This window comes from Rhamphochromis sp. 'chilingali', assembly GCF_963969265.1.
Source record: "Rhamphochromis sp. 'chilingali' genome assembly, chromosome: 4".
Lineage (NCBI taxonomy): Eukaryota > Metazoa > Chordata > Actinopteri > Cichliformes > Cichlidae > Rhamphochromis > Rhamphochromis sp. 'chilingali'.
In genome coordinates, this window is record NC_137948.1 from 12,190,608 (window position 1) to 12,213,176 (window position 22,569).

At 39.2% G+C, this 22,569-nt stretch overlaps 1 protein-coding gene across 1 annotated transcript; it reads left to right on the forward strand.

Moving 5' to 3' along the window:
* Positions 1-18,644: 18,644 nt before the first annotated feature.
* Positions 18,645-22,478, forward strand: LOC308396299 (uncharacterized protein). Its single transcript, XM_080881497.1, has 3 exons — positions 18,645-21,610; positions 21,692-21,788; positions 21,965-22,478. Exons 1-3 carry the CDS (start codon positions 21,505-21,507, stop codon positions 22,302-22,304), a joined length of 543 nt encoding a protein of 180 aa, XP_080737623.1. The 5' UTR covers positions 18,645-21,504; the 3' UTR covers positions 22,305-22,478.
* Positions 22,479-22,569: the final 91 nt, after the last annotated feature.

Here is a 22,569-nt window from a genome sequence, read left to right on the forward strand (position 1 = left end):
ATCCAGGGTTCATCGTGTTTTATTATCCCTCCCCTTGTAGCTACAGCCATTTGTATTTGTATATCCCGGAGACACATTTTATAGATGCTTTCCTCTTCTTCTCTGACAATACAGTGACACAGATTCATGACCAACCTTTATTTTCAAAAATGACTTTTGCCCTGTCTGGCTATGAACTCGTGGTGGAATTTTCCTTCTGCAACGCCGTCTTTGACCTCGGCTTTTTAAAATAAACTCTCTTAGTGCAGTTAGTCATTATTTAGGCCTGCAGCAGCTCCGCACTTGTTGTTTCAGGTAAGTGTGAAAGGAGAGCAGTTGAGGCCAAAATATTCTCCTTTCACACAAATGCAACCGAGGTTGCATATTTATGATCATATCAGCCAGATATAAATCTGTTTAATGTGCGTAAGCCATTTAGTAAAAACACCGGGCAGGTGATCTGACACACTGTATACTCAGCATTTCTCCCACTTAAACAGTTTCTGCCATAAAACATTACTGTAACTAAAATAAGTCGGAAAAATAAGGAACGCTGTGTTGCTATAATACATTATTAATGGTTTACTATTATTCAACATTTGTCAGGGGCGTGTCACCAGTGTGCTTCTTTCATCTTTAAGCAAAGAAGACATTAGAGAGCTGAAGAAACCAATTAATGTAGTTTTAAAAGCCAAATCTTTTCCAGTCCTTGTTTTTATTTTGCTTTTCAGCTGTTCAACAGTTGAGGTCATTGTATTTATTTATTTATTTCTGGTTATCTAATCTTTAAATCTTGCAGACAGGCAAGTTGAGCACTTGGACTGTGTTACTACCTGACCCATGCTGGCAGGCCTAATGAAGATGGCAGCGTTGTATCCATTTTTCTATGCATGGTGGAGTATTAAGTTGCATTTGTGGATACAGTGGAATGTGTTTGCAAACAATAGCTTCTGAAGTATTTGTGTTCTTCACTACACAATCGTGTCTGAGATTTCATCTAGGGTCATGCACAATAGATGTTGAAATACCCAAAATCTTATATTATAAAACACTGTGTTCAAAATGTTGAAGATTTGCAACTTCTCCTCATCGTCACCCACTTTGTGTCTTTCAGACGATCATTTTACTGATTGAACTAATTGGGAAATGTTTCCAACAGGTGTTTTCTTTAAGCTTACACACAGTTTATATTGTCTTCTTGCACGTATCCCAGTGTTGTTGGATTTAAAATGTTTCCAATTAAAGAAAGGGTTTAAAGAATTTGTAAATTGGGGCAGTACTGCGGTGCGTTAGTTAGTAGACCTCACAGCAAGAAGGTTCTGGCTTCTAATCTGCTGACTAGCTGGAGCTTTGCTGTTGCATGTTGCACATTCTCCCTGTGCCTGTGTTGGTTTTCTCTGGGTACTCTGACTTCCTGTCACAGTACTCAGCCATACATGGTTAGCACTCCAACACAAATATGCAGTATTTCGCCCACCTCTCGCCATATCACAGCTGGAATAGGTTCCAGCCACAGTTCTAAATTGGATGACTGGAAGAAAATGGATGGATGGTATACTCCCAGCTATCTAAGGAACTATCTAAGAGTTAATCCAAACAGTCACAGACATCAGTAACAGTTATGTTATGAGTTGTAGTAAATTGATCCTATTTGTTAAAGGTTTTCTGTCGATGTGTACTTAAGTACAAAGTCAGTGGCATACCTTTTATACCATTTTTCTAGCTATTGTTAGAATTAGATTGTACATATAAATACAAGGCCAGTTTGGCAATCATAATGGTTTATTAAAGGTATCTAAAATAGGGATAGGTTGCATGCCTAATATATCTATTACTGCTGTTTTAGTCCACTAAAGCACCAGTAATATATGTGTAATATATGTGTAATACACCAACACTGGCATTAGTTTACCTTTCTTGATTTTTTTTCCCACTGATGTGTCATCCCTGCAGCAAAAAGCATTTACTGGCACTCTGGAAACACAGATTCATGTTTCAGCAGCTGTCATCACAGTGATGATTCATATCAGCGGTAAATTTTCCATGAAGACAAATATGTGTTTGAGCTGCAGCAATTCATCATCACCGATTGTGATCTGATGAAGCACTTATAAAATAGGATGACAACAGTGACTGTGATGTAATGGGAGATTTAAAAGGCTTATCAGAAGTGCCTCGCTAGATCTCTGAGGTATTCTTTTGCTAAAAATGTTGCCCTTTTAAATGACCTTGATGAATTAAATAGTTAATAATAACTATGTGAATGAATGTGCATGGAAGTGATATTCACATCCCATGTGTGTTCTGTTTTTCTACTGAGAAAAATTTCCATAAATCAATAGGAGACATCTTCTCTTTGCTGTTGACAGTCTAATTCGTCATCACTGGCCAGATGTGAGAGTGTGATAATGTCCACCTGGGCCTGGAGAAAGGATAATATAATTTGCTATTCGGACAAGTCAACCATCAAGTTAAATGTGGGTGTTCCCGTGTTAGATATGTTGCAAGCGGACATGAACTATGGCATCTACCACTTATACAAAAGGCGGTCAAACATTATACACCTAGAAGCCTAGATCATACCCCTCTGTGGGCATGGACGCAAACAGCCAGAGACCCAGCAGCTGAGAATCTTATCCACTTGAAGTTCGCATGACACAAGTCTAAAGAAACACTGGCAGGCAAGTGAACTTCCATACGAACAATCCCACTCACTGGGATGATGGTGAAATTTACATTAATTGGACCCAAGTAATCCCATGTTAATCAAGGCAAATAAAATAATATAATACCACTCAAGACAGCACAAGCTTGGTAACAGCTTATTAAGCAAACTCAGCCAACATTCCCCTAATGGGAAGTCTATTGCTTGTTAATTATAATACTTTTTAAAGATCTACCTCTGCCTTCCCATTTGGATATATTAGTTTTTGTATTCCATGTAAAAACTTGTAATATTTATACATTAAATAGGAAATAATTACAAACACACAAAGTAAAATTTATGTAAATATTCCTGAAAAACAAAAACAATCAAAAGCAATGTGTTCAAAACAGCAAATTCATTATAAATAAATTATAAAATATACTTTGGTTGGTTTTATCTATCTATCTATGTATGTGTGTATATATATATATATATATACAGACAGACAGACAGACAGACAGACAGACAGACAGACAGACAGATAGATAGATAGATAGATAGATAGATAGATAGATAGATAGATAGATAGATAGATAGATAGATAGATAGATAGATAGATAGATAGATAGATAGATAGATAGATAGATAGATAGATAGATAGATAGATAGATAGATAATAGGTGACACAATTATAGTGCAGCATATTGTTACACTTATCTAAGTTCTGTGCTGGTCAAAAGATGGATGTTGTGGCTATTTCAATTTGTGATTGAATTAATTAAATAACTTAATGAACATAGTTAATCATCTCAGCAAAGCCTGATTTGAAAGAGGCCCCCTCAGTTTCTCAGTTAGCAGCCGGATCTCCCGGAGCTGGAGCTGGGGAGCTTCATCACAGATCCCAGTACAGCTGGCAGAGACCTCACAGCCAAAGCGCCTCCAGTGTGTCTGATCTCTGGGGACGAGAACCTAATACCTCCCTCCCTCAGCTCTCTCCACGCTTGGGCGAATGCACATACTGTACCATGAGCCGCAAAGTATGCGATTTCACTGTTTGAGTTGGCTGCCGACACCAAAGCTGTCTGCGCCTTAAGGAGGAACCTGCTGGCCCCTGTTAGAGAAGACAGGCATCACAGAGCAACTATTTTAAAAACCTTGTTTCTTTTGATGGAGCTACACATTGTGTATTCTGGTACAATGGAAGCATAGTTCACAACAATCACTTTTGTGCTGAGGCATTTCATATATGTTATGTCATGTGGTGCCGATGTTTATTTTAAGTTCACAGCTGTATTCAATGAATGCGGCACTGAGGTCAATGTGTAAACAGGGTCATAGACAGTCTTTGTTTATGAGGTGTTAGGCCAAACACTTAAAGCGACATGCTTGTGGTTTTGCATGTTTACTGCACTGTTCAGAGAAAAGTGCAGTAACTACACTCCACTTTGGAGAACTACACTCCAAAGTGATCCAGCGTGTTACGTTCATTTATAATTGAAAGATAGAAATCATGTAAAGGCATGGAGAAAACCCTGTATGTGCTGCTATAACATTTTGTTTTCATCTGTATTTGCACATTTTAGTTTTTGTCAGCTCATGAAAAATAAAACATACTTTACATCTAGTGTTCCACAGTGGCCCCCAAAACTGCAAACTCTAAATAAATGTAATAAACAAACCAATGAATCTATCAATTTGCCTTTTAGCACAATTTCTTTTGTTTTCCTTGATCTCCAACAACATACTCTGCAATGCAACTGCCACATGTCTGAGCCTCCACGATGCTCAGACTTCCAGTGATCAGCTCGTGCAATGCAGAGCTCGCAATTTTACCAATAAATTAAGGTTAAAAAATGTTTTCCTATTATTACGCATTTTATTTACCTTACATCTCTTTTATATTTGATTTTCACAAGAAATCTCAATAAGTCATCTGTGTAGCATGCTTCTTTGCCAAATGTCTGGCTTTGTTATTTGCTGTTATATTTTATATATTCAGAATTTTTGTTCACAATTAACTGCTTCTTTACAAACTGTTTATTTTTATCTCCTAAGGTCAAGAGTCACAATGTAACTGGTGCCCAAAAATCTAAAAAGAAGGCCTGAAAAAAAAATCCAGGATTTCCCAAACTTCGTGTGAATGATAAGCTTGGATGTGCGCTGGATTCTTGCTGTTTTCCCGTGTCCATCCTCCGAAAACAGTTGACAGGGGGAAAGCTAAATTCTTCTGACCGTGTCCATACAAGAGATCTGTATCTATTTTTGGCCACAGCTTCTACATCCCACACATGTATGATTCCCCCCAGAGTGTCTGGTGACATCTTTTTCCCAGCGAACTCTGTATACATGCGTCCTGGGTCATCTTTATTTGTCATGTGGGTACTCCAGGATCAAGCATGTGGTTCCCAGAGAAAAAGTTTGCCAAGGCTTAGCGAGAAAACCAACAGCATAGTGTTTGCCAAAACACAAATCAGTAGGATTTAGCCTAAGACATCATGAATTTCCTTACCAGGATAGTTCACAACAAGAATTATTGAGCAAATTAACAACAAGTCTTAATTGCGGAAATAGCATAAATTCTTGGCCCATTTTAAATTTCCACTGTAGTTCCACATCATGTCATATCGAATCATTTTGATTTGATGCTTGCTCGAAATTGTCTCTAGAGGATAATAGTGGAAAGTTTCCCAGAAAAAAGCCTGGCTCTTCTCTAATAACATCTTTTGTTCTTCTCCAAAAATAATCATGAACTGTCAGGCTGTGTTCGGCGTTGCAAAACACCACAGAAGTGTCAGTAGCGACCACGTTTTATGAGCTGCGTGAGTGCTTTCTATTAACTTTTTGAACAAATCAATATTAGCTTGTGATGTGGGCCAATATAGTAGAAAACAGTATTCTGAGTTTGAACCCGCTTTGTGGAGTTTGTGTATTCATTCAGTCATGTAGGTCATGCTGACTATTAATATAAGAATACTAATGTAATACAATTAGCTTGGCCTTCATCGGTGTAGTCACTAGTATAGTTTTATTTCAGAGTGGTTCTCTCAGTTTTGTAAGGTCACAATGATTCAGTTGCTTAAAGCATCTGATTCAAATCTCTCTTTATTTGCACCTGAGAAACATTTGTCTTATTCAGCTGCTTGAAATACTTTAAAGCATGTACAAAAACATAAATGCATCATGCTTGGAATAGCTTTCAGAACTGGGTAGCAATACCTCACATTAGCACATCATCTTTGTTCTCCTTAGTCTCTAGTTTGCTACAATGGTGTTTCTGCATAAGATATTTGACTAAATTTTCTTTCTTCATGAGGTATACTCTGGTTTCACAAGATATCCTCAACAGCCAGCATGACCTTTGACTCCTAGAGTTAAAACTGACATTTTGTTTTAGGAGTATTTCATACAGTCACAGATGAAATATCTGATAAAATGCAATGCTTACATTTTAGTTTGGGCTTAGAGCCACCTGCATACAGTACGTTCACCGATACGATGATGTGAAGCTCCCCGCTGCACTGAAAAACATCCTTCTGACGTCTTTCATTATGATAGATCGCCTATATTTTTTAGTACTGCTGCCAAAATCTGTTTTCTTGTCTGAATAACAGACGACAACTTAAATTTAAGCACTTGAAGACAAACATGTAGGTTTTTTTTATTCTTTTTTTTTTTTATAGATTTACAGATAATGATTGAAACAGAATAAGTGACTGACCCACATAAACAGTTTGAGACTGACCAAACATACTTTCCACTTTTTTCCCATTAAAATATAGCATTTCAAGTTAAAGGTCATGAAAGTTTCTACATTTTCTTCAGCACTCAGTTGACATATCAATACATCATCTGTATAGTTCTGAGGTAGTCAGTGAGGCAGCAATAGATATATCTTGGAATAATCTTGATGAATGGATGTTGAATTTAAGCTGTAGCCAAATGAATCTGACGCCAAGTTGCTCTAAGAAAACCTTTTGTATGAGACGAAAAAAGAAATCACGTGTAGTTTATAAGGAGCAAAAAGATGCCCAGGCATTGATCTATTCATGGTCTTTATAGTGATGAAAGAGGTCAAAATTAATTTATTGTTCTTTAATTGTAAATAGGAATCAACCATAGATATTTTTTTTTTTACTGATTATTATTATTAAAGTTAACCTCCTATGGGCAGAGTTGAGGCTTTTATTCAGAAATATCATGCATTACACATTACTTATTCCTTTTTATTAAGAAGTAACGCATTATCTTAATTACTTATTTACCTGGAAAAAGCATTTTGTTACATTACTTGTCTGTACTCAATAATATGCCCTGAAATGCATCGTAACATAATTATTAACGTTAACAGTCTATCTGTGCAAATGCCAAAGAACTGAGGTTGTGTTAGTGTTATAATGCAGTCGCCTGTGTCCTGGTTACCATCATGCTGTTGGTCTTTCGTGCAATAAAAATAAAAGTTATTTTCATAATATTCATATCTCTACTCCTCAAAGGTTTAAGACCACTCCACCATTTTTATTCTCACTGCACTGGAACTGAAATCATCTGATTGTAACACAAGTGTGGAAAGAAAACGTAGGCTTGATGTTTTTGTTTTTGTTTTTGCGTTACATTACTGCGCTAGTTGGTAGCTGTATAGAAACTGTTTTCAAATGTACGCCTGTATTATTCACACTCAGCTTTAATTCCTTTAAATCATTAAATCTGACTGGGATCGCTTTTAGAGTGTTTGAGTCTTTAGGCCAGACGAGCTGGAGGTCCTGGTCATGAATACACCCACTGGTTGATAACAACAGGTAGAAAAGCTAAGAGACGCCCTTTATCCTGTATCATATTTTGTGTGTAGTTCTTTTTTCTATAAATTAATATGATATTAAATTTATTATTATCTTAATCTCATCTGCTCTGGTGTTTGTCCCTTTCTTTTTAATCTCCCTCTAAAACTTTCCAGTCACGGTTTTGTATGCAGGCATGGTGATATCCACAATTTCAAATTTGACAAACCTAAGATGATGTGACGTTACAATTTAAACATGCTACACATTTTTTCTTTCTTGCAAGCATTCATTGGTTTCCCATTCACGTCCACTTTTCTTTTTCACTACCTCGAGTTGCAATATCCCCATCCAGACAACAAGTTAGAACCTGCATGGGGATTAGTTGGGTCAAGTGGTATTGACCTCTGCTGAGTGTGAAACCTCGCAGAGCTGTCAGTCTTGCTGAACACAAAATAATGACACTGATTTACTCTGTATTTCTAAGGAGACGTCTGTGGCTTTCCAGTCAGGATTTATTTCTTGTCTCTAGCACCTATTGAAGTAATTGCATCTACTGGTGTAAATTCAGCTGCTGTGGAAGGTATTTGAAACACAGAGGCAGTTACAGACATGTAGGGAAGTACATTTGTTATGAATGCTCATTTAACGATTTTGTTCAAAAGTAGGAAAAGTAGCAAGTACTAAGTATTGTGGGGGCAGAATTGTACATTTTCCTTCAATCTCAGACAGTAGTGGTTTTAGCTGAAGCCCTTGCCACTGGGTCACCAAACATAGTTTTACATTATGTTCAAACACACTGACGGGGTGGGTGAGATGCTCTTTTAACGCACTAGCGAGACGACTCTGAACATAAGCTATGCTTCAAGTTAAAAATTGGCAGTGTGAAGCCATTCAGAATTAAAGTTGCATATTTGAAAGATGTAACATTTCATCAAATTATATGGATTTTGTAACCATGAAAGTTAAAATGATTAAAATTAGGAATTGTATGTCTATAGTTAGTGGGGATAGGTTCATTGATTAATCTAAATTGCCCATAGGTGTGAATGTGAGAGTGAATGGATGTCTGTCTCTCTATGTGTTAGCCCTGCGGTAGATCCTATAACAATAAATACAAAGAAAACCCCCACAATCATATGACCCCCTATGAGCAAGTACTTTGGTCACAGTGGGAAGGAAAAACTCCCTTTTAACAGGAAGAAACCTCCGGCAGAAACAGGCTCAGGGAGGGGCGGGGCCATCTGCTGCTACCGGTTGGGGTATGAGAAGGAAAACGGGATGAAAGACATGCTGTGGAAGAGAATCAGTAATTAATAACATGTAGCATATTAATAGAAAACTTGGAGGACTGTGGGTTACAATCAAGGTTAAGAAAAGTAACAACTACAAGGCAACCAGTAACATAGAATAGAATAGAATTAGAATAGAATTCAACTTTATTGTCATTGCACATGCACAGGTACAGGGCAACGAAATGCAGTTTGCATCCATCCAGAAGTGCTTTAGTGATATAGATATATTACAATATATATTAGCAATAATATAGATATGTGAGTATATTACAGAAATGGGTCTATTATGGTATGTTATAATGTACACGGTATGAAGTATGTTGTGAATATTCTATAACTATAAGTATGTACAGGCTGTAGTGAGTACAAGCTATGTACAGGCTATGAACAGGATATAAATATGAAAAACTATACAGAATATGAAATAAATAACTTTACAGAATCTGAGATATACAGCTATACAGAAATGGGAACTATGCAAGTTGTAAACAGTTGTAGGATTAAAAATTATCGAATGTACAGAATGATTATTTACACAGAGCTATACAGTAGTGCAGTTAAGATAAGTGAGGGTGTAGATAGTTTCTACAGAGGCTATATAAAGTGCTAGTGGTTGTGAGTGGTGGTTCAGTCCATGTTATTATTGTGTTTGAGGGTACAGTTGTCCATTGTGGGTGTGTGTATGTTCAGTCCATGAGTTTAACGTGGGTCAGATGTCAGGAGGCAGAGTTCAGGAGTCTGACAGCTGTGGGGAAGAAGCTGTTCCGGTACCTGGTGGTCTTAGTCCGGAGGCTCCTGTGGCGCCTCCCAGAGGGCAGGAGGGTGAAGAGTCCATGTGATGGGTGACTGGGGTCTTTGATGATTTTCCCAGCCCTTTTCAGACACCGCTTCCTGTAGATGTCTTTTATGGCAGGAAGTGGTGCTCCGGCGATGCGCTGGGCAGTTTTCACGACCCTCTGCAACGCCTTCCGGTCCGAGGCAGAGCAGTTCCCGTACCAGACTGTTATACAGTTGGTCAGGATGCTCTCGATGGTGCAGCGATAGAAGTTCACCAGGATGTCTGAGGACAGGTGGTTCTTCCTCAGAGTCCTCAAGAAGAAGAGGCGCTGGTGAGCCTTCTTGACCAGCTTGGAGCAGTTGGTCGTCCAGGTGAGATCCTCGGAGATGTGGACTCCCAGGAACTTGAAGCTGCTCACACGCTCCACAGCCGTCCCCTTAATGTGGATGGGTGGATGTGGGTCAGCATTCCTCCTGTAGTCCACGATGAGCTCCTTGGTCTTCTCGGTGTTAAGCAGCAGGTTGTTTCTGTCGCACCACTCAGCCAGACGATCCACCTCCTCCCTGTAGGCGGCCTCATCGTTGTCACTGATGAGGCCAATCACCGTGGTGTCATCTGCAAACTTAATGATGGTGTTGGAACCATCAGCAGGTCTGCAGTCGTGGGTGAAGAGGGAGTAGAGGAAAGGGCTCATCACACAGCCTTGTGGTACACCGGTGTTCATTGTGATGGTAGATGAGCAGCGGTTATCCAGCCGGACATGTTGGGGGCGGTTGGTCAGGAAGTCCAGTAACCATTTGCGGATGAGGGAACTGATACCCAGGTCTGTCAGTTTCCTGATGAGTTGTGAGGGGTGGATTGTATTGAATGCTGAACTGAAGTCTATAAACAGCATTCTGGCGTAGGTGTTGTTGTTGTCCAGGTGTGAGAGGACAGAGTGCAGTGTGATGGAGACTGCATCCTCTGTGCTCCTGTTCCGGCGGTATGCGAATTGGTGGGGGTCCAGGGTGGGGGGGAGACAGGATTTGAAGTGTGCTAGGACCAGTCGCTCTAAGCACTTAGTGATGATGGGGGTGAGTGCTACTGGGCGGTAATCATTGAGGCAAGATGGGTTGGAGTTTTTGGGTATCGGGACGATGGAGGTGGATTTGAAGCAGGCCGGTACCACAGCGTGGGCCAAGGACAGATTGAATATGTCTGTGAGCACTCCTGCAAGCTCCCCAGAACACGCTCTGAGAACACGCCCGGGGATGCCATCAGGGCCTGCAGCCTTGTGGACATTGATCCTGCTCAGCACCGCTCCTACATCGGTGGGGGAGAGAGTCATAGGTTGGTGGTCTGGCGTCATGTCTGCTTTGGTTGTGGTTGTGGGGTTCCCTCGCTCAAAACGAGCATAAAAGTTGTTGAGCTCGTTGAGGAAGGAGACATCAGAGGATGCGGGGGAGGGTTTGGTGGTCCTGTAGTCTGTGATGGTCTGGAGTCCTTGCCACATGCGTCGGGGGTTGGAGTTGGAGAAGTGTTCTTCTACCTTCTTTTTGTAATGGTGTTTGGCTTTTTTGATGCCCTTCTTTAGATTAGCCCTGGCTGTACTGTAGGCGTGTGCATCTCCTGACCTAAAGGCAGTGTTGCGGGCCTTCAGGAGGAGACGAACATCCCGGTTCATCTGGCTTCTGGTTGGGGTACATGGTGATCCGTTTCTGGGTGGTGACACTGTCTGTGGTTTTGGAGATGTAATCCAGTACAGATGAGGCGTACTGGTCCAGGTCTGTGTGGGTGAACATATTCCAGTCTGTGTTTTTAAATCTGTCCTGGAGCACTGCGTCTGTCCCCTCTGGCCACACTTTAATTGTCCTCACAGCAGGTTTCACATACAACTAATATGCCTGCTCCAACTTTAGTCTAACTCCTCTCACTTTGGTCCATGTTTTATTTAACTTCACATGGCCGTTGTTTCTTTAGACGTTAAACAGGTTGCTGAAAGGTCAGCTGCGAGATTCAGCCGACAGCATATTCTCTCTTGGAGTGCACCGCTCATTCATCTTTCTCCGCATTCATAATAAATGTTTTGTTAACTTAAATGTACGATGTTATTTAGATTGTTACTTCATCGGGTGACAAGAACACCACACATTTTCCAATATGTTTCCAAAAGTTATCTCATCGAGAAATCATTCAGAACAGATAACACCGACATTAGATGTGCCACGCCCAAGAAGATGTTTAAGTCTGAGACAAACATTTTGGGAAACCTCGGAAAAATGTAAAGAGAAATATCACAAGCAGGAAAAAGTAGTATCCTTTGTCACGCTTGCCACATCTCCTTTTGTGAAGTGCTTACATATTACTCTAACATGTTAGAATCTAAAGTTGTTAAATATTTGTCTACTGTTGTTGCCTTCCCATTCTCTGCTCCATGGGATGGCTCTCTGGCCTCTGCAGCCACTCTAGATCAGGCTGCTTTAGGCCAACAGCGGCTTTGGGAGTAGCAGTTAAACTACACTCCCTCACTGCTTTGTCACACATACAAAGATAAATAGATGTCTGATGGGTTTTTTCAGATAAGAGGATTGACTCAGTGAGACCCTGCAGAGCCTACACACAAGTGAGTGACTGGATGCTCGGATCGCTAATAGACATACCCACATTAAGGATGAAACTACACTGCACACTGGGTAAGCTGTAAAAGACCCCACAAGCACTTTGGTCATCAAGGTAAACTCATTATAATGACAAGTCTTTTGCTTCAAATATGATATTTTATTTAGAGTAGAACTTAGATGTAGGCTGAATAAGGGTTTCCGATACTGATATTTAGCTCAGCTGGATCAAATGCAGAACTTCCTCAGCCAACATGGGCAGTAAATGAAATAATACCTTTTTCTAGTTTTAACAAGCCAACTAAACTAAATCATTCACACACAAACTGTAACTGTGGTACATATTCTTCTTCTTCTTTTTTATGTTCACTTTTTTAAAAATGCATTTTCCCCCATTTTTTAAAAAGATTTTGAATAACTTTATATTTGCCACTCAGTTAAAAATGATGATTTAGTAAATGACGAACTCCCCCTCGTCATGTTTTACCTCAGTCTGTTAAACTTGACAGGATATTTATATTGCAAACTCATGTGCAGTTTTGCAATCCCTTTTTTATCCCACTGTGCGATACAGGCAGAGGGAGAACAAGAGTTCATGGGAACTTTTTCCTTTCTCTAAACTTAATATGTGACTAAATTAACACAAATGGCACAATATGGTGGCAGACCATATGACTAAAATATACTAAAAATAAATCCCCGCCCTGCTTTTCAGTTATGATTGATTAGACAGATATTACAGTAAATAGAAACGATGGGTTTGATGGATCTGTGTCACTTATTCTCATGTTACACGAATCAGTAAATCTCTATAATTCAGTTGTGATTTGCTCTTCTACGACCTTGAAACAAACGCCTGCTTTTATTATCTATCCTCTCCTCTTGCCGTACCTCCCAGAAGCAGTGCTTTACAAACATTAGCAGACCTTTCCTTCCCCTTTGTGACAAATACTTAAATTCATTCAATCTTTGAACTAAATTGAAACAAATTTCTTCTCATATTTACACACTAAATTCCATCCTGTTGCTGGATATCCAGGCTTTTTGCTGATCCGTAATAGATCCGTTCAGAGAATTCAAAAAACAACACAAAAAGTGTCTGGCAGTTTCCAAACAGTCTCCAAAGTCCATTTGCCAAACTGTATTTACTCCTGGCAAGCAAATGATTAGCGCTGGATATTCTCAGAGATACAACAGGCTCCTGGTGTCCAGCCAACAGTGTATTGAAGTGGGATGAGACTAAGTAATGAGCCGTGGGAGATGGACTGTCCATCTCAGTAATGCTGAATTATGAGCTTGGCTTGGTGATAGTTCCTGATTTGAGTGATAGAAGTGAAATGCAAATGGTTGTTCGGTGGTACTCCCATTGGATTTTTTTTTTTCAAAGACCTCGTATAAAACTACAGAAACTATTCTCGGTTACTTGGTTGCATCAGTCCAATATCTGCGATATCTGATATTAGCCTGATAGAGCCATAAAAAGTTAGACTGGCGTTCATATTGAAACATTGTTGTCAATGTGCCAGCTGACACCAGGAGAAGTAACACAGCATGGAGGAAACTGCATGATGACAGCAGGTTTTCTTTGTATGTTTGCAGAAGTTTTTAGTTCTTATAGTAAAACGTGGTCAAGCTCTGATGATTATGCATTTTCTGGACTCTCTCTCAATTGCCTGCTGTGAACCTACATGATAAAAACTCACCGTGTTCTAAAGTGTAAATGGACTGATTCTCATATAGCGCTTTTCTACTCTCCCGGAGTACTCAAAGTGCTGTATACAACATGCCTCACTCACCCGTTCATGAAAGCACTTCTAAACAAGTGCAAACTAATCTACATTCACAGTCCGATGAACGCATCGGAGGGCAATTTAGGGTTAGCATCTTGCCCAAGGCAAGATATGACATGCAGACTGGGGAAGCCTAGGATCGAACCACCAACCTTCCGATCAGGAGCTGATCTGCTCTACCACCTGAGCCACAGCCACCCTGTGTGTAGGCCTTCTCCACATATAATCTTACTTTATTTCAGGAGGTGGGTGCACAGAGCAAGGAAGGAGACACTAGCCCAACCTTAAATAGCTGCAAATGGAATAAGTGCAAATGAACAAGGTCACTAATATACAGTTCATACGTCTTTTTATTTTTCATGTTTTTAGGTTGTTGTTTTTTAATATTTGTCGTGTGCACATGTATTATTTTAATAACATATGCCAGTTCAGTAAATTTATATTCTTGGATGTTTTAATTTGTTACATTTTGTTTTACAACGTTTAAAAAGCAGTGTTTAAGTGAAGCCTGATGCTGCCTTAAAAATAAAAGAATGTTTCTTAGTGTCTTCCCCACAGTGAGGAAATCAGAATACTAAATCAAAACTGGTACTGGCCTTGCACTTGGACACAGCAGGTACATGAAGCCAAGGTATTAGTATCATAAGTCATAAGTATAAGAATGTTGTAATCCAACAAACAATGCCGAATAAGCAATTTTTGCAAGATGTGTAACATTTTGTAAGAAATCAGACGGCTTACAGTGAGTTGATCGAAGCTTGTTTTCTGAACAAGCGATTAATGAGCGGCTGCTGTGTGCTAATTTTGTATAAAGCTAAAACACATGGTGCGCACAGGTGTTTTCATTTGTCTTCTGGATTACAACACTTTGGACAGAATGGGAAACATATTTTCCCCTCACATTCTTTGCAAATCTGACCACAGGAGTCTTTATTTACTTAAGCCAGCCAACATATCAAGAAACTATTTCTGTACTTTCCCCGAGTTCTCACTCGTTTCTCTTCTCTTTGTCTTGTGTTTCTGAGAAGCAAAATTATGAAGCTGCAGAAATTTACCGTAGAGGAATTTATTTCTCTCTTTTGAAATGGTAAGAATCTGTACCACAAAACCTGCATCTCTACACCTGGCTTATATCTCATTAGACAAAGTAAGTAAAGACACCTGTGTGCACAGGAACACCTTAAGACTCGTATAAAAAACTGTCTTTATAGTCAAATATAAAACCTGTTACAGAAAAACATTAAAAAAAACTTGTATGTAAACTAATTATTTCTTCACTGTTGATTTTGTTTGATTACATTTTGATTGAAAACACACTTTTACATAATGAGAAATGTGCAGACACATATCATTTCTTATCTGGTGACAGGTTCTTTTGCTCATTCTCATGCTCTTGCTGGCACAAGCTGTAGCCTCGCCTGAGTTACTGCGTGATCATCAAACCTTTGACCGCACCAGGAGCCATGCAGACTTGAGAGCAACAGATCCCTGAATTAAAGTGGAGATTTGTGGAGCCCTTGCATGATATTGTTAGATATTAAGAGATTACATACGGTTTTATGGCCAAATCTTGTTTTATATAAAAGAGAAAATAAATGATGGCGAGTAAATCTCTGTTGTAAATCTTGAGGTCTTTAAGCATGGAGATTGTGAAACTTAGAGATTATTAATACTTTCTATTACATATGTTTTTCTTTTTGGTATTCATCATTACAAAAAGCCTGTGCTTCTTATTCTTCAGTCCACTACTGTCTTTGTTAGCTATTTGCAAACAAACGGAACTTTGTTGAACTCAAAGCACATTTCCTGCGCAGTGCAGTAGGGGGTCAAAGGGCAGACAAGGTCAAGGAAATAGTGTGTATGTAGTTTTATGACTCATGCACAATTCATGAGCCTCTCTGTGACACTACTTGGTCACTTTCATAGACATCCACTGAGGGCCACGATATCCTGTATTCAGCTTTAATTGGACAAAACAGTGATGACAGCAGGCATCTTTAAATCACACATTTAAAATTCAGTCTCCAGTCTTTTACATTAGTATGAATCTAACATGTGTTGTAAGATTAGGTTTGATTGGGTCAGGTTGTCTTTATTTTCCTCACAGTCAAAACAGGTTATTGCTTCATGCCCCAAGCGGCTATCACAATAACAAATTTGGGCTCAAATTCAACTTTCAACCCTCTTCACAGAACAGTAAAAACATCTGACAGCATTGCTGTTGTGTTTTTTTTGGGGGGAATTATCAAAAATGAGCGTCAGTATTAGGCAGCAGATTATTTCAGTTCATTCTTTCATCGTAGACACTAAAGTATGACCCAGGACTTCATGGGAAACAGTTCTGATGCTAATTGACTGGATTCATAAATTGTAAATCAAATCGACCTGAACAAAAACAGCTCAGACTGAAATAATAAACACACATACATGTCTTCATTAAAACATCTAAAAAATGTATGCTCTTGTAAAACTTACATTAGGTCAGTATTTAAAGTTATTAACTACTAACCACTGTATCGATCATATTTGACACTAAATCACTTATAATTTTAAGATTTTCCAAAACCGTGTGATTCTTTTTTGGCTGCTTATTCTATAAAACCAAAAGAATTAAATATAAAAATATTAGCTAAAAAATATATACATGAATGAATTATTGCATTTTCAACAGTTTTTGAATTATTGCAGATTCAGCTCTACTTAGATTTCCATCACAGGGACGATTCTTTTCTGCTTGTTAGCGTATAAATAAAGACATTTCATAAACCAATGTATGCTTTTGACGCTATGAGCCATATATTTTTAATGCAATTTTACTGTATGCATATGGTGCACTTTAGCCAAAACTACACGACACAGAACGTTTCCTCTCCTAAATGATGATCCATTTTACAAAGAATTTTAAGCGGTGAGTCTTTCACCATGTACAGAAGTCATCATACACAGTGGCATGACCACTGATTATTATCAGAGATATCAAAACACAACCAGCATACATTATTCAGCCTCTGTGCATTAAAGTGCACCTCCAGAAATTTAACTGACAAGTGTAATAAATCAAGTCAGGACCTTCCCGCTGAACCACATCCAAAAAATGGATCAGGCTAGAACGGTAATTCCCCACCAACCTCTGTATAAATACTGAGGGGGAGGAGGCAGAGGAGCACAGTGGGTGAGCACGGGTGAGGAGGGGTGAGGAGGAGTGAGGCTGGGTGATGAGGGATGGTCAGGAATTCACCAAAAAGAGCGGGGAGAGTTTGACAAAGATTATAGGAGAGATGATTGATTGACTTGGATGAATTTAATGAGTCAAAGAAAAATATGAAACTCTGTCCCTCTGTTTAAAATGTTAACCTCAATGGTTCCACAACATAAAAGCATTTTTACAGTCATCCTGGGCCTTAATAACATACGTTCAGCCAAAATATAATATAATTTTTGGCAATCAATAAGTTTAAAAAGGAACTCTCATTCTGGAGCAAACAGAAGATAACCAGTGCACAGGGGGGAGAAAAAGAAATGGAGGAGAGGAAATGAGTAAAGGGAATAAGCAACTTGATGAGGATGTTGGGTACAAGCCAGCGAGCCTAATAACTACAAGACATTCAGCAGGAAGGTCAAAATCTCACCTGCTCCGTCTCTGTAAGCTGCCGGGGTTAGAAATGCCAAAAAGTCAGCTAATGATAAGGGAACTTTAAGCGTGGGGGAGTAAACTTTCTGATGTAGAAACTGAACAGTGTGCTGCAGTGATAAATGAGGTGGTGGTTGTGGATCGACTGTGAACTTGGGAGAAAGCATTAACAGTGACATTACGTTTTTTATCCACTCATCCTTTCAGACATATGCCCTCTATCGCGCTTAATGTCTGTCTAGTCTAAAGGCCATCACTTACCGTTGATCCAGCTGATGTGGCAAAGGCCATGAGTGTCAAGGCAGCATATTAACACGAGTGCCTTATAAAATGAAATGGGTGGAATAATGCATTCAGGAAACACAACTCCGTGCATGCTTGTAAAACAGTTTTTGCTGAATGAGACGTGGGCGTTTATTTGTATCAGAATCTTTTTTTCTTTCTTTCTTTTTTTGCATTTATTTGAATGATTTTAATCACCTTTGCTTTACGTTATATTCATGATTAGGTTACTGTCTTGTGATTCATGTTTAATCAAGCTAACTGTGTTTTTGTTGTGCGTTTTCAAAGGTAATGTCCTAGTTAAAAATGTTATATATAGGCAATATAAAATATTTTTGAGTTGTTTTAAAGAAACATTACATGTAAAGAGTAACTCTGGGATAGAGTTGAGTGCTATTAAGTTTGTCTTTCTCGCTGTCCGTCTGATTATGCAAAAACTTACCAGAGGTGAAGCATGAACGAGGGGAGAACCCATGAAAATTTTATGTAGATCTGGATCACTTTCCTCAAAGTACAAAATAGGGCAGTGGCCTTGACAGAGGATGTACTTTCTGAGTACCCTGTAAGTGATTATTTTTTTTCCCTCACACATCTCTAAGGACAACAAGCCAAGAGTTTAAATGAGACTATTTTAATCGGAAATCAGTTTAATAAAGTGCAAAACAAAACCAGATGATTCACGTCTCTCTTTGTTGACTGAGCATTAATCTTTAATAACTCAGGAGGCTTTTCCAGCACTCCAAGTCAAACCAAGCACACAAACTCATCAGGATCATGCTATCATCAAAGTGCCTGGATTTTGCTCGACTGTGATACACAGATTATTTCATTAGTAATGTTAGCCCTTTTTTGCAAATGCTAACAAAAGATGAATTTGTTGAAACGTCTCCTGTTTATAAGAGCAAGAAAGCATGAAGAAAGTATGAAAGCATCCTTTAACAAATGGAAATGTATTTTTCACATAGCTACCCAAAGGTTAGCAATAGATACATACATACATAAACACACATAACGTTACACAGACATTTGGCGATATCCAATTTCCGAATTTGCTTTAGTTAGTCAAAATTAATGTAATGCATATAAACATTTCTCGTGAAAGGCTTTAAACAACATGAACAGCACCCATTAGATCTAAAAATAAATTATATATTAAGTTTTTGGGGGGTCATACATTGCTACCAAATAGAAATCTACACGTAAGAGGTATATGATATAATTACAAGACAAATACATATCTTTAATACAACCTTAGTACAATGAAAGAAAAGCATTAAAGTTATTTTGGTACCGGTAGTTATTCCTAAGAGTTTCCTCCACAGTGTTAATATGGTTGTTCTGGGTAAAAGTGGGAAATATTTAGTTGGTGTATTCGGGCCTTATTCCCATGATAGTCACCACAAACAGAGTTAGCTGAAAACTGCCTTGCTCAAATAAACCTTACCAACTAAATGCCACCCACATGCCCCTTAAATCAAAACAGTTTAACCCTGGAAAATGAAAAAAATGGATGTGAACATTAAACAGACTTAAAAAGGAGTTTAGGAGGCTAGTAAACACATATTTGAGCCTCTGTGTCATGGCATACTTCCTAATCAGTTAAACAAAGTCTGGCTTTGTTTTTCTTTACTGTGCACTGACTTGGAATATAAAGACCCCAGCTGTCACTCAACCCTCAACTGCCAGGGCCAGTCTCAATAAGTAATGTGACTGCAGGCTGAAGTACAAACAGACAGGCGAGGTCTGACACCTGCTGGAGAAGACGATCACTGCGAGAGTTCGTGTTTAGCCAGTCGTGGAAGCAGTTTTTTGTTTTTTGTTTTTTAAGAACTACCAAACGCTACAAGTGAGATCTCATGCTGCCCTGGACCCTAAAACACAACTATCTAATGAATTTGTTAGGACAGCAGTGTTTTCATGAAGTCCTTATTTGACAGTGCAAGCTATCCACTATTTTTCCAATAATTTCTTGTTTAATTCGATATAGCAAGTTATTATATTTTCTAAGAACTAATATGCATAAAGATTTCTAGAAAGATCATTCAAATTCTCAAAAAGTTCACTTCGTGTGGCAGATCGTCTCATCAAAGAGAAACAAAACCCCTTTTAATTGGATCCTCAGCTAATTGCATGATGTCTCCCATGGCACTGCACGGTGAAGTGAAGCATAAGAAGAAAGAAGAATGCTGTCTTTGTTGCGTTTTTGCTGGCTTTGGCTCTGAAAACACTTTGGAAGCACTCTGCCGTGGATCCTGACAGTTTGTGGAAACTGATTTTAGTCTAATTGGAGTGTTGTGTTGTACTGTACTACCGTCCTCGAAACACGCAAAGCCAGGAGTGAAAATATAACAGACAAAAGGTAAGGAAATCAGTGTCCCGAATTTTGGATTTTGTCTGAAATGTCGCCTAATTTCACTTCTCATTTATGATCCACTTTAGGTCACTCGGGTCCTTTTGCCACTCCTAGTGCTGCTCTGTCATACTCTTTGCTTGACTGCAGGACTGGAGCCCTGAGCCTGATCAAAAGTACCACAGCAGCACAGGATCACAGTCATCAAGCCTCTAAAGATACCCAACTCTGTGCCGACCACCTTTCCAAGCTATATTCACCTCTGTGCTCCCCTCTTTGCAGTTCCACTCCTCCTTTGACCTTCCTCACTCCACTGCATGGGGCATCCTTGACTATTACCGTCCCATCGCAGCCTGAGCTTCTCACCACCATCCGCATTCAGATAAAATACCTATCTAATTTGCCACCTCTTGATTGTCTACTTTTGGGTTAACCATTTCTGTGTAACACTAGAACTCATTAGAGTTTGTACCTATACCTCAGAAGCACTAAATGTTCTTTAACCATTGAATGTGCAACGCTCCTCCGTTTCTGCCCCATGCTTATGGTGCCTGCTTTCAAAAAGCAGACATGGTAACAGGAAAAACACTTGTTTAACTTTTAACAACCAGTGGGTGGCGCCATGCATCTTTTACGTACAGTCTATGATGTGAACATATCTTTACAGATTTAATTAAAAGTAAGATGGAATTTCTAATTTGCTAATTATTGAGAGAGAGCGATAGAGAGAGGAAAAAGTCAGCTATTTCCTCTCTTTATATTAGAAAAAAGGATTATCTTTGACTTTTGAAGGTAAGGAAGGACTCTCAGAACTTTGCCACTATTTCTTTGACTTTTTATGTCTAAATGCTTACAAATTCAAGCTAAATAGATAACAAAATGCAATTTGAAACACTTGCAATTTTATTTAGTAAAAACTGTAAAGCACCTTTTGTATAATAATCATCCTTCCACAAAAGAGCTATATATATATATATTCTGCTATAAATGACCATGCTTTCACTGCACTGCACAATAAAAAATTACTTCATTTGCTTAATTGCGTTGCTTCCTCTTTCAGTGGTGGAAGCTTGAATCAAGCTCACTGGTTCTGGGTCATCACCCAGAGCTTATTACAAACAGTATAAAGGGATCAGCATCTCCCTCCCCTCAGTGTCCCCCAGAAACCTGAACAGAATAATGAGCAGTAAACAGGGAGAGTAGCAGAGAGGCAGAAGAGGGGGGTCTCCAGCTCAAGGGCTGACAAAGAAGGGGGGGTCTCCACAAAGACTCACTCAAGCTGTTGCAGTCACATGGGCAGAGTTTTTTTTTCAATAAACCAATGAAAAGAGTTTTACAGCCCAGCCTCGAGTCCTTGTTTTGGATGTCAGTGGCAGCAACATGAGTGAATCCGCACAAGACAGAGTGCCGACGGCAGTGAACCTCCACCTGAACGGGACCGCAGCTTTGGAGCAGCAAGACGAGAACATGAGCTCCGGCCTGTTTGGTACGTAATGTTCTTCTGTTAATTTCTCAGAACTCTTATCATAAAGTTTAACCGTTTTTCCCTTTGCTTTCTGCCACCCAGATATCAAAGTGTTTAACTTTGTGATCATCACTTTGGCCTTTTGTATACTTTCCATCACTGGCTTGTACTGCATTACCGTCTGCTACAACCGTTCCAGGTGAGCCTAATGGACTAAAGCATGTTTATAGATATGTGCAACTCCTAGTTTAATTGAGGTAACAGCTGAATGAAATTGTGTATTTGTTTAAATTAAAACTGATAATCTTAAAGAGTGACCAGGTAATCCAAAGTAAAGTTACATGTCAGTGTAATTACTACTGCTTTGTTCAACAGGCAGTCAAAAAGAGCACAATTATACGAGAGCGCAGTGACCCGAGGCGAGCTGGAGGATCCCGTGGCAGTCAAAGCAGTGAAGAGATCGACGAGTTTCATCAACCCTCTCACCTTCTTCAGGAAACCAGAGGCACCAAAGGATAACTCCCGGATCTATTACATCTACAGTAACCCACTGCCCGTAGGAGGGAAGGATGAAGATGAGGAGGGAGCCAATAAAGCCATTGGCGTACCAGAGGAGCAACAGGTGCTCTCATTGTCTCACTCGTTTCAAGAGTTCGCCAGTGATCCTAAAAGTGGTGTCGTCCTGGACACTCCAATATTTTACATGCAGCTTTAGAGGGTGGGAAACAGTTCTAACAAGATTAGCTAGAGGCACTTGACTCAGTCTGAAAGGTTTGAAGTTTGACACCTCCAGCTATGTGTATGAAAACTTCTCACCAAGATGTGAAGGGCACTACATCAGTTGTACAACCTAGATTCAGTAGTCTGTGATACACTACTCAGAACTACTACTACTGTAGATTTCTTTTGCTCTAAAAGAGTCTGAATAATGTATTCCATGTTTCATGAACACTCAATATATGCTAATAGTTCATCAGAAG

What these genes read in the sequence shown, in the direction of transcription:
- LOC308396299 (XM_080881497.1), top strand. Translation starts at nt 21,505, where the DNA reads ATGAGTGAATCCGCACAAGACAGAGTGCCGACGGCAGTGAACCTCCAC. An exon ending in CATGAGCTCCGGCCTGTTTG is followed by an intron (nt 21,611 to 21,691) that starts GTACGTAATGTT and finishes TCTGCCACCCAG; the next exon opens with ATATCAAAGTGTTTAACTTT. An exon ending in GTCTGCTACAACCGTTCCAG is followed by an intron (nt 21,789 to 21,964) that starts GTGAGCCTAATG and finishes TTTGTTCAACAG; the next exon opens with GCAGTCAAAAAGAGCACAAT.